The sequence below is a fragment of the Gobius niger genome, assembly GCF_951799975.1.
Source record: "Gobius niger genome assembly, chromosome: 17".
NCBI lineage: Eukaryota > Metazoa > Chordata > Actinopteri > Gobiiformes > Gobiidae > Gobius > Gobius niger.
In genome coordinates, this window is record NC_136868.1 from 14,724,460 (window position 1) to 14,737,590 (window position 13,131).

The window sequence follows — 13,131 nt, forward strand, 5'->3', positions numbered from 1 at the left end:
ACATTTAGAGGTGGCTGTTTACAAAAGTAAATACATCTAATGTACGTCACGTGTAAACAGCCTGGACATTGTTGGGAACATATTGACTGTGGGAAACAGATTCTGTCTTCAATGCTATAAGCTTTTGCAACATTGCACTTTTCCTGTCTGTCAAAGATGGTGTTTGGTAACCGCTACTGTTTTATTGCTTTTAACCTGCCTGTAATCTATCCTCATGCATTGCTCCAATAAACAGGAAGACAAACGTTGATCCAATGGCTCTTATAAAAGTGCAGTTTAATGTTTAATGAATTTCTTGTTCAAGTATTCTTGAAAAACAAAGAAAATACATATTTATAAAATGTGACACTGGACATATCTGTACATTTCAGAACTACGTGAGGGAGTTAGAATTACAAAAAGCAGTATCAACGCACCCATTAAAAACAAATGCACTGACTTTCAGCCTCATTCCCCCAGATTCAACTATGTACAGTGAGAAACAAGAATCATAGGAAACCTGTAATGCCACATTTTGCTTTCAACAACTGGATAATCCTTTTCCTGATGTACTGAAAGTCTGAATTGTTTTAAGCACTGATGTTCTTAACGTTCTGCATTTTCCTGTTCCACCAGATCTGTCATTGCCAGCGAAAGAGAATGAATCCCTCCATAATGATACGTCAAACATTAGCAGCATGTGAATATGCTTTAGTTCAATCAAACCGAGTTTATGCAAACAAATGAGACGCTGGGTCACCTGAGAGTCTGCTGTTGAGTCATTTGAGTTGGGCATCATAAAGTTTAGACTCAAAAAATTACCAAAAAAACAAAGTTAGGACGTGTGATATTTGTCCCAGCAGCAGTGAGGTCCTCGTGTTTGAGCAGCGCCTCGTCAGACTGAGGCCACAGTTGAAGAGCTACCGGACACTGGGACAGACGGGGTCACCTCCATCGGTTGGTCCTTTGCAGAGTTCCCTCTGGTCAGGCCTGTACAAAAGAATATTAAAATCACTTAAAATATAGATCGCATTCAGTATTCAAGTCATGTGGAGAGTAAACGAGGCATCGTGGGTCACTGATAATGATGGAATCCCTGGGTAGTCGTCTAGTCGTCTCAAAGCATTAAGTCACACAAACCCATTTAAGCAAACGTCTCGATCAACTGCGGCTCACACTAAATGAACACATTGGCCATTTAAGATTTTAAGAAAACCTCATAACTTACCACCCTCTTCTGTTGTTGAGACAACAACACAGTCTTCGTCATCCTCTTCTGTATCCGCTTGAAACCCATCTGCCTCCATCGCCTCCTGCTGGCAAATGAAAACGCAGGTTAAGCTGGATTTCATGACGAAAGGAAAAGTCTATTCTTCAGCTGCACATTTTGATGTGGCTGAAAACACAGAGATATGATCTCTGTATGAAGCAGTTATATTACAGATGTTACATTACAGAACATGTTTGTGGTGATCAAAACTACAAAGTAAACAGGATTTCATCATAGAGGGTGTTTTCACACTCTCTAAAATAGTTCTCGACCCAAGAGTGGCACTTTTGGGTCAGTGTGACATCACTTTGGGCCGGTCTAAACATCTGCTATGAGACCGGCTGAAACCGGACGCCTCAGAGCAGGCGTGATGTGACGGTGGTCGACCTCAGGCCAAACTGCTCTCGCTTTCACTACACTTTTTAGCACGAAGAAAGAATGGTGCTGAATGGCAGGATGTTTGGATTACTGCTCTGATGAGGCAAATAGATACATTTTGTGTCATCAAGGTTCGGCTCTTCTGGCTCTCATTTTCTTCCTGCAGCTCCATGAGCCAATAAAGAGCATTTCTCCTCGCTTTGCATCTTAGCCTCACTCTTTTAAACCACAAGAGAAATGACCATCACGTGAGATCAGGGAAGTGCGTGCGAGTGTGTCGGTGCAATGACAGGTTGATGCTCATTGTTGTTGGGACACCGACAGACCTAACTTTGAAGTAACTACAGATGGAACTGGGGCGGTCTTAGGTCGACCAACAAGGTGCTCCAACGTATGGGGAAACCGTCCTGAATTAACAGCTTTGATTCAATTGACATTTTACGGTCCTCATTTCAAAGCAATGAATGTGGCAAATGTAATATAACCCAAAACATCGTACCGGTTCGGCCTCATTACACTTCTTCATGAACTTGGTGATGGACATGCTGCCCGTGCTCCTCCTCTTGTGGGCAGCAGAGCTCTGTGGTGTGGTGGGGGAGTTACCCACGGACCCCGTCGCTGCCTGGGGCTCCTCGCGTACCTCTTCCTTAGCGCCTGTGGTGAGGTACATCCACTGACACGGCACTGGGAGCGCCACCTGACCGAACTGGGACAGGACTTCTGTGTGGACATACCAGCAGCAACGCTTATACACTGAACGCTTCTCGTACACAGCGCTGTTCTTGATTAGCCGTTTTAGCTTTAACCTGACAAAAAAAAAAAAAAAAAAAAAGAGTTTAACATTAGATTAGTAGATTGGAATATCTAAAAATCCTCTGACTGAAGTATTTTTTGTTACCGTGATGGAATATTCTCTGTAGCGTTTTGGGGGCTGGACAGTGTCGGCGGTGACGATGGTGATGACTGCTGACGACAAAACTCTTGGAACTCGGTAATAATCGTTTTGCTGCTATTGACGTTTCCATGGAGCAATGGCAGCAGCTGTCCCAGCACTGAGGAAATAGCATTTTAGTGATTTACATGATGACCAAGGCTGTGCAATGACATTTTAGTGTCAATGTCAATAGCCCTAATGCTGACACACATAATGAAGACTCACGCTGCGTCTCCTGCTGGCTCTTCAAGAGCTGCTCCTCAGGGCTGGGGCTGGTGTCCACTTTTACCAAAGGTTCGATCAGACACCGAGCGTATACGCTGAACAGCTCAGACGCCTGGCTCTGTCCCTCCCACACACAGCCCCTCACCACCGGCTCCAGCTGCTTCATCTTCTTCTTACTCGACATCAGCTCGTCCCACTCTTTTGCCTTTAACTTCTGTTGAAGTTTCTGTTTCTCCAGATCGCCCCCGTCCTGTGACAGCAGCAAAGCGTGTGTTAACACCAGCGTAGACTGAATGTGCAAGCCGAGCCAGCCACTCCCACTTTCTGCTCAAAAGCACCTCCAGCCTCACACACAGCAAAGCCTTTCACCCACAAGATCCAACAGCCGTTTATTTGCAGCATTTTCGCCCTGAGTCAATCATAACCTCGCTCGCTGCTCATCAACATGTAGTCGTGCACCCGTTTCTCAGCACTGAGGATTTTTATTGACTCATTTGTAGTTTTGCCTCGCCATGTTAGTTTTGATACAGGCGTGACATGTATTTCTGGTTAAAGTTTCAGGATTTTCGGGGCCTCATTTCCTAGTTATCCAGAGTGTTGCTGATTTCTGGAGATCTTTTTTTTGTAATTCATGCAGTTCTTACATTTGAAGAGTTGCGTGGCGCAAGGCTAGCGCATTTCTACGATATCAGCTAGCCTGCATTAAAAACAGTCTGACCCGCTCCACAGTGCACCTGAGGCAAATCACTTATAACACCAGACTATATGATATAAACGTCTGTGTCGATAGAATAATTTTAACCATTTTGCATTTAAAATAACTTATATTTGAGCAGCATCTGCTTCGTAGTTGTATAAGCTACACAGCGGCAGAGTGATCTGTATAGTACCTCAAAATACGATCATTCATGTGATGCAAGGTCAGTTATATTCCAAAAATTATTCTATCGGCACAGACATTTATATGAGGCCCTATGTCAAAAATCCTGAAATATCCCTTTAACATCACTTAAACACACTGTTCTCAGTCATAAATCCATCAAATTCAATGTTATGGATTTAAATTGAAATCATCTCGTAACCCCAACCTCAGTGTTTGTCTAAATTAACTATAGTGAGACGTCAGCATTTATACGTTGACGTACGCTGTGATGGCCAAGAGCGCATTTCGTTTACAGCTTTGAGTTGTGACCTGCCACAGTTAGAAACATATCACCCTGGCACACACAGACCTTTTGTTCATCTACCACAAACTTTATGACATGTACAGTATAAACAGTGTTCTTGCCAGCCCAATTGAGTGGAGGGGCCCCCTGATTTTACCCCATGCTGCGATTTCACCCCGTACGTGTGCTTCAACCAACGTAGGGGGATTTTCTGCTGTTTTTTTCCTTTTTGAATCAATACCGTCTTAATAGTACCTGATTTAAATTTTCCTCAAAGTGCAGGAAACAGTGTTTAAGAGGGGTCTAAATCCCGGTGAGAACCCTGATAAACTACTTGGAGCAGGGGAATATCAGTCTTCAGCTGCCAGAAATTAACAATGCGCAGTTTTTCTGAGAGACGCTTTACAGGATTAATAGTTATAACATTTTAATACCTCTTCTTCCAGAGCCCCTTCATCATCAGAGAGGTATCCGTGAGGCACAAAGAAACCATCATCATCTTCACCATCCTCTTCACCTCCTTCTTCCTCATCCTCCTGTGGGACGGGGAGAAATCCGTTTCATTTACAACAGAAGAAAAATACCAAGAAACGTGTGACAATGATCCACAGATTTTGCGACTTTACAGGAACATGTGACGGGTTGTGTGACATTTCTTCAGATACAGAAACAAAACATTTACTTACGCCTTCGCTGTGTGAAAGTGACTCCCCTGGTTCTTCCTCCTCCCACTCTTCGTCACTGTCCACTTCATAGTCCAACAAATCCTATTGAGGCAAAAGCACATTTCTATTGAAGCATTCAGGTAAACATTACACCGTCACATTTTATAACTGAATGAGCCTCTTTACCTTGTCTTGTCTGAGGGGGCAGCGAGCTGAAATGTGGGAGCTCTTCTTGCTCCAGGTGCCCCAGTATGCTGGACGGTAGTTTTCACGAAACTGCAGCAGCTTCATTGGTCCATGACGGGAACGGTCCGGGGCACCATCAGAGTTAGGAATTTCCACTGCTTTACAGTCACTGAGAAACAAATGTGCAGCTGTGTTGTTTAAAATACTTTTGACCCTTTTTACTCGCTGTGAGCCAGCGAGAGATATGACTGTTCTGCACGGCAACAGTCTTACCCAAGTGAATCTGCTTTCCTGGTCTTGGTGGGTCCTGAGCACCGGGGCTTATGATTGATCCAGTCTTTGAGTCCACTGATGTTTTGATCAGGGTTTAATAAATATTCATCCAGTTTCTCCATATCAGAGTCCTCAAACTGAACCCGGGTCAGTGGAGCCAAAAACATATTCTCCTTTATTTCAAATGGAGCAAACTTCCCACAGGCAGCTGAAAGTGTCTGAAAAATGATTTAAAAATAACTAAATCATAAACCAAGGCAATTACTAAAACAGGCTGAGAAAGGCAAAGATTGACCAACCTTTGGGGCCAGTTGGGTCTTCGGCTTCTGTAGAAAGCGTGTGATGTCTGCTTTTTCTGCTTTGAGGCGCTGCAGATGAGGGTTACATCATTACATTATTATTTAACATTATGTAGTCACAATTGACACTCAAAAATGATAAGATAATCATGAAACTAACATCCTTTTCTTCTTTCAAACGTTTCTCTTCTTCCTTTGTCCGCTTTTCTTCCTCCTTCTTACGTTTCTCTTCAAGTTTAGCCCTGAAACATTGAAGAAAACATGGCAAGGTTTAAAATGAATATGACTTTATCCATGTGATACAAATAACATACTCAAGCTTTGTCTTCCGCTGCTCCTCTTTTGCCTTTAACCTCTCGGCCTTCTCCTTATCCTCCTTCTCTTTCTTCTCTTTTCGCTCTCGCTCATCCCGCTCCTTTTTCTCACGTTTCTCTCGTTCACGTTCCTCTTTTTGTTTGCGAGCTTCTTCCTTCTTTTTCTCTTTAGCTGCTTTAGCTTCGTCTTTAAGACGTTCTTTCTCCAAGAGGAGACGGCGCTTCTCCTCTTGCTCTTGTAAACTCTAGAGACAAAACACATGCTTTACAAATATGCTGGAAAGATCAGACAACTTTTAATGTAATGTTTTAATATAATGCCAAAGTCGTTATTCAAAGAAGGGCTGCATCAGTGAGTGATACTTACCTTCAAGGAGCGTCTTTTTGTTTTTTTCTCTGCAGGAATTTTTGGTGTGGCATTTGGCTCCTGGTTGACAAGATGAACGTGTAAACAGGTGTGCAGAGGGAGCATGTCACACATTACAGTCTAATTTAAATATCTTACTGTGGGTGTAGGGTCCTCAGTTTGGGACTTGTCTGGTGAGCTCTCAGACATGGAGCTGTCCGGTGAATTTGAGAGCAGTGACTCATTTACCAGACTGGAAACATTTTGAGATTCATTCTGTGCTTCTGCTTCACATTCAGACTCTTGTGTTGTGTCAAGAACAGAGGTGGAGGTTTGATCATTTTCCATGTCTTCAGGCGTGCCATCATCATCATCCACCGTGATGCTGTCCACAGTTTGTGTTTTGGGAGCGTTAATGACACTCTTCAGTTTCCCAGAGGACATGCGTCTGTCTTTTTTCTGTTGCTTATCATTAGATGAAAGAGTCGGCTTTACAGAAGGTACATCCTCTTCAGTCAAATCTATGACCATGTTTTCATCAGTGGACACGGGACGTTTGCGGCTGAGGAAGCCATCCAAAGGACCTCTGCCGTTGACCAGCGGAGGTCCAGTACGCAGAGGGAGAGGAGAAGACTCATTCTCGTTCTCCCTTTCCGATAGCTCCACATCGGGACAAGCATGAGCACAGGGGCGTTTAGGAGACTGGTTTTCTTTTAGTTCAGGATTCAAACGTTTAAATGGGAGACGAGCTGCAAACAGAATATCAGACAAAATGAACTTTATGGGTGACAATCTTCTTCATTAAATGGAAAACAAAAAAAGTATTTACAAAAAATATATATATTTTGTTACTAGCCACAAAGAAATTGTCAATCATTGCCAAAAAGAATAACCTTAAAACTTACCTTGGACAAGTTTTTTGTTAGATTTGCTACTTGGTTTGCAATTCATACCTAAGAGAGAAAAAGATGAATCAATACTCACACTAAACGCATAATATTAAATACATCGGTTCTTCAGAAAACAAACAAAAACATGTGCATCTACTTCCACACGGCTTCACGAAACACTTAAACAGTTTACTCTTACGTCAAATCTATCCCAGGTAATGTAAGTGCATTGTACTTACTTTCCACAGGCACTTCACATGAAGCTGACATGAAGCCCACAATGACCTGAGCTAGCGTTAGCTCACAACCATCCCGGCTGCACTGTTTAGTTAGCTCTCTCCCGCCAACCAGAGTGAAGTGGCCCCTACAGCGGGCCCTGTCGCCCGCAGGCAGACTCTGCTGCCAACTAGTAACGTTGAGCAAACTACATTTGCACAATACTGAACAAAGTTTACCTCACTGACTGGGGATGCGGAAGATAATGGGGAAATGAACGACGTGCTAGAGAATGCAGTTTATACGTGGGATAAGATGTTACACAAAGTAAGTTTATTTTCCCATCAGAGTGTACGGTTAGCTCCCCGGCTAGCCTAATAAAACCAACCATTAGCATAATTACGCACTTCAGACAATATACGACGGAGAGTTGGCCTAAAATGCAAATAAATCTCCCCGTGGACAGTAATATAAAACACTGAAATTGTGAAGAAACGGCTCGTTATAATGAACTTACTTCTGTTACCATGGTTATGTTCGAACAAGTTAAGGAACTCGTATCAGGGCCTGTAACCAAACTCCCTGCTGCTAAACGCTGCTTTACACTCGTGTATATGTGCATATAAGTATTTTGAGTAGTATGTCTACAATGGGGTTATTAGTAAGTCAAATGACAGTGTGAGCGATGGGATGAAGATACTGTTGACATCAGTGGGTCTCAGTCATGGTCAACAGCTGACGAAACCAGTTTGAGGCCTGAAAAAGGCACTGTCATTACCTGTTCTGCGGGGGGTAGATGCTAAATGTCCTCCGTCCACAGGTGGGTTTTCTGCCGCTAACATGTTCGACCCAAGCCAGTCAGCCGGACCCTCCACAGTCCAAGAGTCACTTTAAATCCACCTGCACAGTGTCAGAGGCTAAATGAGTGACTACCAGGATCCGTGAAGCGGTGCTATCGACGAAAGTCCCGTATTTCCGATTTGCTCGATGCTAAATATTGCACATTTTGAGTTTTGTCCTCCTCTGTCTCCTCTCTCCGTGCCCTAGTGCGGCTCCGCGCTCCGTAGTCGGAATTGGCGGGAGTGTGTCATTTCCATCACCGGCCAGCGCTCATTGGTCCAAAGCAGCTGTGCAGGGTGCGTTTGATAACTGTACCTGCTTACTTCATGGCACTACAAATAATATTATGTAAAGCCATGCAAGTGTTGTGGCCGTTCTTCTCCAGCTGCACGAGCTGCACACATGAACAGTGAATACTCTTGTTGTTATTATTGACAAATGAATGTCAAACAAACAACGGTTTCCAGTCCTTCCCACAAAACAAAAACAAAACAAACGCCCAATGTATGTCACAAGTCCCGCCCTCTCACAGTATTTTACTAGTTGATTGGTCATTGAAGTACCTTACACCATAGATATAAAGGCTAGATGTCTCAAACGCGCTGCTGGCCAATGGAGGGCGACGTCCGCACACGGCGGCCATCTTGCCACGGGGAGTTCGCCCACTCTTGTGTTTTATGGTGCAAATACTTTTAAATAACCATAACTTGCTAAATTTTCTACCGAACAGTTTGGCTACGATGCACCTCAGGGATGTAGGTATGACACTGCATATATATGAATATAAAAAGAAAATATTTATTTCAACATGTTCCAGCATTCAGAACTATAGCCACGTTAATAACGTTTGTAAGAAACTAAACCGTTTTTCAATCCGTGAAGATTTCAGCGAGATAAGAGGATTTGTGTACATGCTAATCACTCACTTACTTCCCTGTGGCAAGATGGCCTCCGGTTATGCCGAAGTGACTCTGCCTTAAGACATCTAGCCTTTATATATATCTATGCCGTACACTAAATCCTGTATTGAGGGTTTAAAAAAAAATAAAGTTGCGTTATTAGATGCGCAGAAATACTTAAAAGTGCAAATGATGCCTTTCTGCAATCTTTTAAACAAACATACAGTGAATTAAATCATTAACCTCATGACTTTTTTGCAACTATCTCAAACATTCTCGTTTTTCATAGCCTAACTTGATACTTTTTCCTGTGACAGTCATGGAGTGGGTGGGAAGGCACATTTTTTATTGGCAAGGGTGTGTATTTGCATGTCATGTTGTTGTCACGCGTTTCCCGTTTACCGCTTGGTGGACTCTGGGATTTGTAGTTCCTTCAGAAGTATGGATCCCAAATTTCATAACGGAACGAAACTAAAAAGAACTACAACCATGTTGGCTTCGCGCATGCGTACAAAGTTTGATACGGCCGACAGGCGCATCCTGCAGATCTCGGGACCCCTGCGGTTTTCGCCGGAAACGTAAAGAATCGGTAATGCTAACTTTATCTTTGAAGTTGTCTCGCGTAGATATGTAAGCTTTTAATATCCGAAACACTATACTCATCTTGATTCACACATTTAAAAGCAGATAAAAACAAATTGGTTGGTTTATTTGCTCGGCCGTTAAGGATTCGGCCCAGGCAGCTACAAAAGCTACTGTAAAACCGATCTTCACTTTTATAAAACATAGGTCTGTTACTTTTATATGAGTAAACCAGGTGTTGTGTTTAGGATTTAGTTGTGAGGTCATAAGTTGAAAAAGACTCGTTGCCGTGGATGAATGAAAATACAGACAACTGTCGCAAACCCCCACCAAACCTAGCATAAGTTTATGATCACAACTTATCCCAGTAAAGTCTGGTGAAGCGTTTGTGAAGAAAGCAGAAAAGTGTCCCATCTTTTTTGTTATTTTCCGTAATTGTTAATTGTGTTAATGCTTTGGCTTTTGTCTCTTACTTTTTAGAACACTACAGCCTAAAGATGGCAGGTTTGTTATCTATCAATTCCACAATGAATCCCTTTTGCTGAATCCATTAATTGTATTCACTGTAAAAGTTGCGCCATGCTCTTCTTCCTTTCCTAGATCGTGCCAATAACTTCCCTCCCCTGCCTAAGTTCATGAGAATTAAGCCATGTTTTTACCACAATATTGAAGAGGAAATCCCTACGCCACACCAGCAGCTCGTGCGCCGAGTCTACACTCTTTGGATGAGTATGTGCTGTGCAGTTCATTTACATTTTTGTTTTTATCTTTTAATGCTGTCATCTGTTTCCTTGTGAAGTGTATTCGGCCACGCTTTGCATCAATGTCATCTCTTGCATTGCGTGGTGGGCCGGAGGTGGAAGTGCCACAAACTTTGGCTTCTCTTTGCTTTGGCTACTTCTGTTCAGTCCCTGCAGTTACACTTGTTGGTTCAGACCACTGTACAAAGCCTTCAGGTTGGTACAAAAAACACACGTGACAAACCTTTACGTTTACAAAATACCACAGGACCTCTTTGTGCTTTGTCAGCAAAGTACACAGAAACCTACTTTCTCGAGTTTATGGGTTGTAACTTTCACAAAAGTGTGTTTTTATATTAATTGTAGTGGTGGGACTCGATTAAAATATTTTAATCTAGTTAATTATGGCCTTTGTAATTAATCGCAGTTAAGCATCATTTATTTAGGGGGTTGTATTTATTTTTTCGAGGTATATTTTTCTGCATTTGAACTCATCTGAAGTGGAGATGTGAGGCCTGTGTGAACATTTCAAACACTTTTTGGAGAATGATCTTTTTAAATAGATTTATGTCGGCGCTTAACTGTGTGAATAAACAACTTTGACAATTAAATTGTTTTTGGCTTTACGTGTTGTTTGTGCCTAAGCAATGTCTGCGGGGGAAAAAAGAAACTGAAGTGTTGAAGGTTAAGTGCGATTAATTTAGATTAATATTTTTAATCGCACTAAACCTTATGTAATAAATTAATTGAAAAAAGTCCCGGCCCTAATTCATTGGCTTGTTTTATTTTCAGGGCCGACAGCTCCTTCAACTTCATGGCCTTCTTTTTCATCTTCTTCCTTCAGTGTGTGCTGGCTCTTATTCAGACAATAGGCATCTCTGGCTGGGGAACTTGGTGAGTTACACAACAGTTTAGTCTCCTTAATGAGGGCAGTTCTTGAACAAAAACAAATGTCCTTCAATGAGAATAATTATCATTATTACGGCTTTACGTTTTTAAGTATGAACTTCAAATGTCACTATCATTTCTCATGCTGTTTGTGTTTTGGTGTAACTAGCGATCGGTATCCCCAGTCAACATGTTAAAGTTAGGTAAAACTACAGGTTTTGGTGAGCTGTTTTGTTAAATGGTACTTGATTTCAACTTATGACAGTGGAGAAAGTGGATTTGCTTGCATTCATTTACCAAGAATTGCAGTTTATCAAGAACTAACTGGGCACGGTCATGCTTTCCTTCACTATTTAGTTATTTCCTGTATCATTTTACTATTTTGATGTGTGATCTTTGAATTCCAATCCCTCATTCACATTTTGCTGTATTAACTGCTGCATACTATAACCGTGGTTTTGTTGCCGTGTTTCACTTGAATGAAAACTAACCCGTTCACTCCATCTGATCCCACTTCAAAGCGGCTGGATTGCTACAGTGACGTTTTTCAGCTACAATATAGGCTCTGGTATTATGATGCTCATCACCACTCTGCTCTTCACTCTGGTGACTGCTTTAATGGCTCTGGTCCTCATTAAGGTGAGTGGAGAATCTGCATGATTTTGGATGTCACAAACTACTGCTACAGAATATGTCACAAGGAGTTGTTATTGCATGTTTGGCAGCAATCTCCACATGGCAGAAAAAAAAATGAATTGCAATTTTTTTGTGATCTCTGTTTATGTATATTACAAATGTATTAATATTGCACACTGTGACATCTTAGGTAACAGTTCATGTTGATACTGTGGGCTCTGAAGGTCTTCTGATTTCTCCTTTGTGAAGAATAAAGAATAAAAATGTCTTGTTCCTCTGGTTGCTCAGGTCCACAGGCTGTACCGAGGCGGCGGTGGGAGTATGCAGCGTGCCCAGGAGGAGTGGGCAACAGGGGTGTGGAAGAATGCCTCAGTGAGAGAGGCTGGCTTTAATGCTGTTGCCCAAACAGCACAGGGTCCGAGTCTGCCCGAGTACCCTGCTGCAGTGCCCAGCTACCCTGACAACAGCCAATGGTGATGCCTCGGGACGTCCTCTAGGTGGAGACAAACTGTCATGGTGCGCCTAACAGCATTTATGGAGAGTCTCAAAATGCCAAAAATTAGTTTCCAACTGAACATATTTTTAGGTCTGAATTTTGTTGGCAGAGTATGCAAGGGGTTATGTGAAATATGCCATTCCAGATATTTGTTTACACTTATGTTATAGATATGAATTAGAATAAATACATCATTTGACAATAACAAAAACATGGAATTGAACTGAAGAGTGTTTGGTGGCGTGTGCCTTATGGACATTTATAGTATAGTATTGATCTGGCAAACATGCATGCTGGTCACTGTAGTGAAAGTACAGGGTTTTACTTTAAACTGCACGACAATGAGTTTGTGATTAAGTGTCTTTGCCTGGAGTTTATTTTTGATACACCATGCTTAATATAGCTTTGCTTGAATGCCTTAATATTGCAACTTGCATGACATAAATATTGTTTGACTTTAGATTTTTGTTGACTGCAACAAACATGCTTCAATGAAGCATTATGTCAAGTGTCCAATGCATTTCAGTGTGCCATAACATTAGTCACAGCCTCTGTCGGTGAGTGGTGACCTCTGCCTCAGTGTTTCTCACGCCTGTGCTTGTGTGGTTTGTTGTGGCACTGTTTGCTTTAGTGCTCAGGGCCCCGCAGTGAACGCACCTTATCAGAGTCTGTCAGTCTCTTCCCTCAGACTGGGTTTTTTGACTTCACTAAGCTGCTGCTGCTGTGGGGCTCAACACGAGTGAAATGCCCAACCTTCTGTCAACACTGGACTTTGTCAAACAACTGGACTTTGTTAATGAGGACTCCAGCCACTGATATCAGCCAGGTCACAGACGGAATATATTGTATTCTTTTAACTATTTTTTTTTTAAATTCACCATTGTTTAAAAACATAGTTTAAAGCAATCA

The 13,131-nt window shown here is 42.2% G+C and overlaps 2 protein-coding genes across 6 annotated transcripts; one reads left to right on the forward strand and one right to left on the reverse strand.

Moving 5' to 3' along the window:
• Positions 1–30: 30 nt before the first annotated feature.
• Positions 31–8,216, reverse strand: chaf1a (chromatin assembly factor 1, subunit A (p150)). Of its 5 annotated transcripts, none has more exons than XM_079574435.1 (16): positions 7,920–8,216; positions 6,941–6,988; positions 6,195–6,784; positions 6,057–6,116; positions 5,690–5,934; positions 5,536–5,617; positions 5,376–5,444; positions 5,077–5,294; positions 4,804–4,972; positions 4,639–4,719; positions 4,387–4,488; positions 2,787–3,036; positions 2,526–2,679; positions 2,127–2,433; positions 1,208–1,292; positions 31–969 (listed from the first exon to the last, which is right to left on the reverse strand). In XM_079574435.1, the coding sequence occupies exons 1-16, from the start codon at positions 7,981–7,983 to the stop codon at positions 875–877; spliced, it is 2,619 nt and encodes an 872-aa protein (XP_079430561.1). In that variant the 5' UTR covers positions 7,984–8,216; the 3' UTR covers positions 31–874. The 5 variants fall into 5 exon arrangements, with proteins under 5 accessions (XP_079430561.1, XP_079430560.1, XP_079430563.1 ...); XM_079574434.1 differs by having other exon boundaries at positions 1,208–1,295; XM_079574437.1 differs by lacking the exon at positions 7,920–8,216 and adding an exon at positions 7,381–7,428 and having other exon boundaries at positions 1,208–1,295.
• A 1,743-nt stretch (positions 8,217–9,959) lies between these two features.
• Positions 9,960–13,105, forward strand: scamp4 (secretory carrier membrane protein 4; the record flags this gene model as incomplete). Its single annotated transcript, XM_079575688.1, has 6 exons — positions 9,960–9,966; positions 10,063–10,191; positions 10,262–10,418; positions 10,995–11,096; positions 11,612–11,729; positions 12,015–13,105. 6 exons carry the CDS (start codon positions 9,960–9,962, stop codon positions 12,201–12,203), a joined length of 702 nt encoding a protein of 233 aa, XP_079431814.1. The 3' UTR covers positions 12,204–13,105.
• Positions 13,106–13,131: the final 26 nt, after the last annotated feature.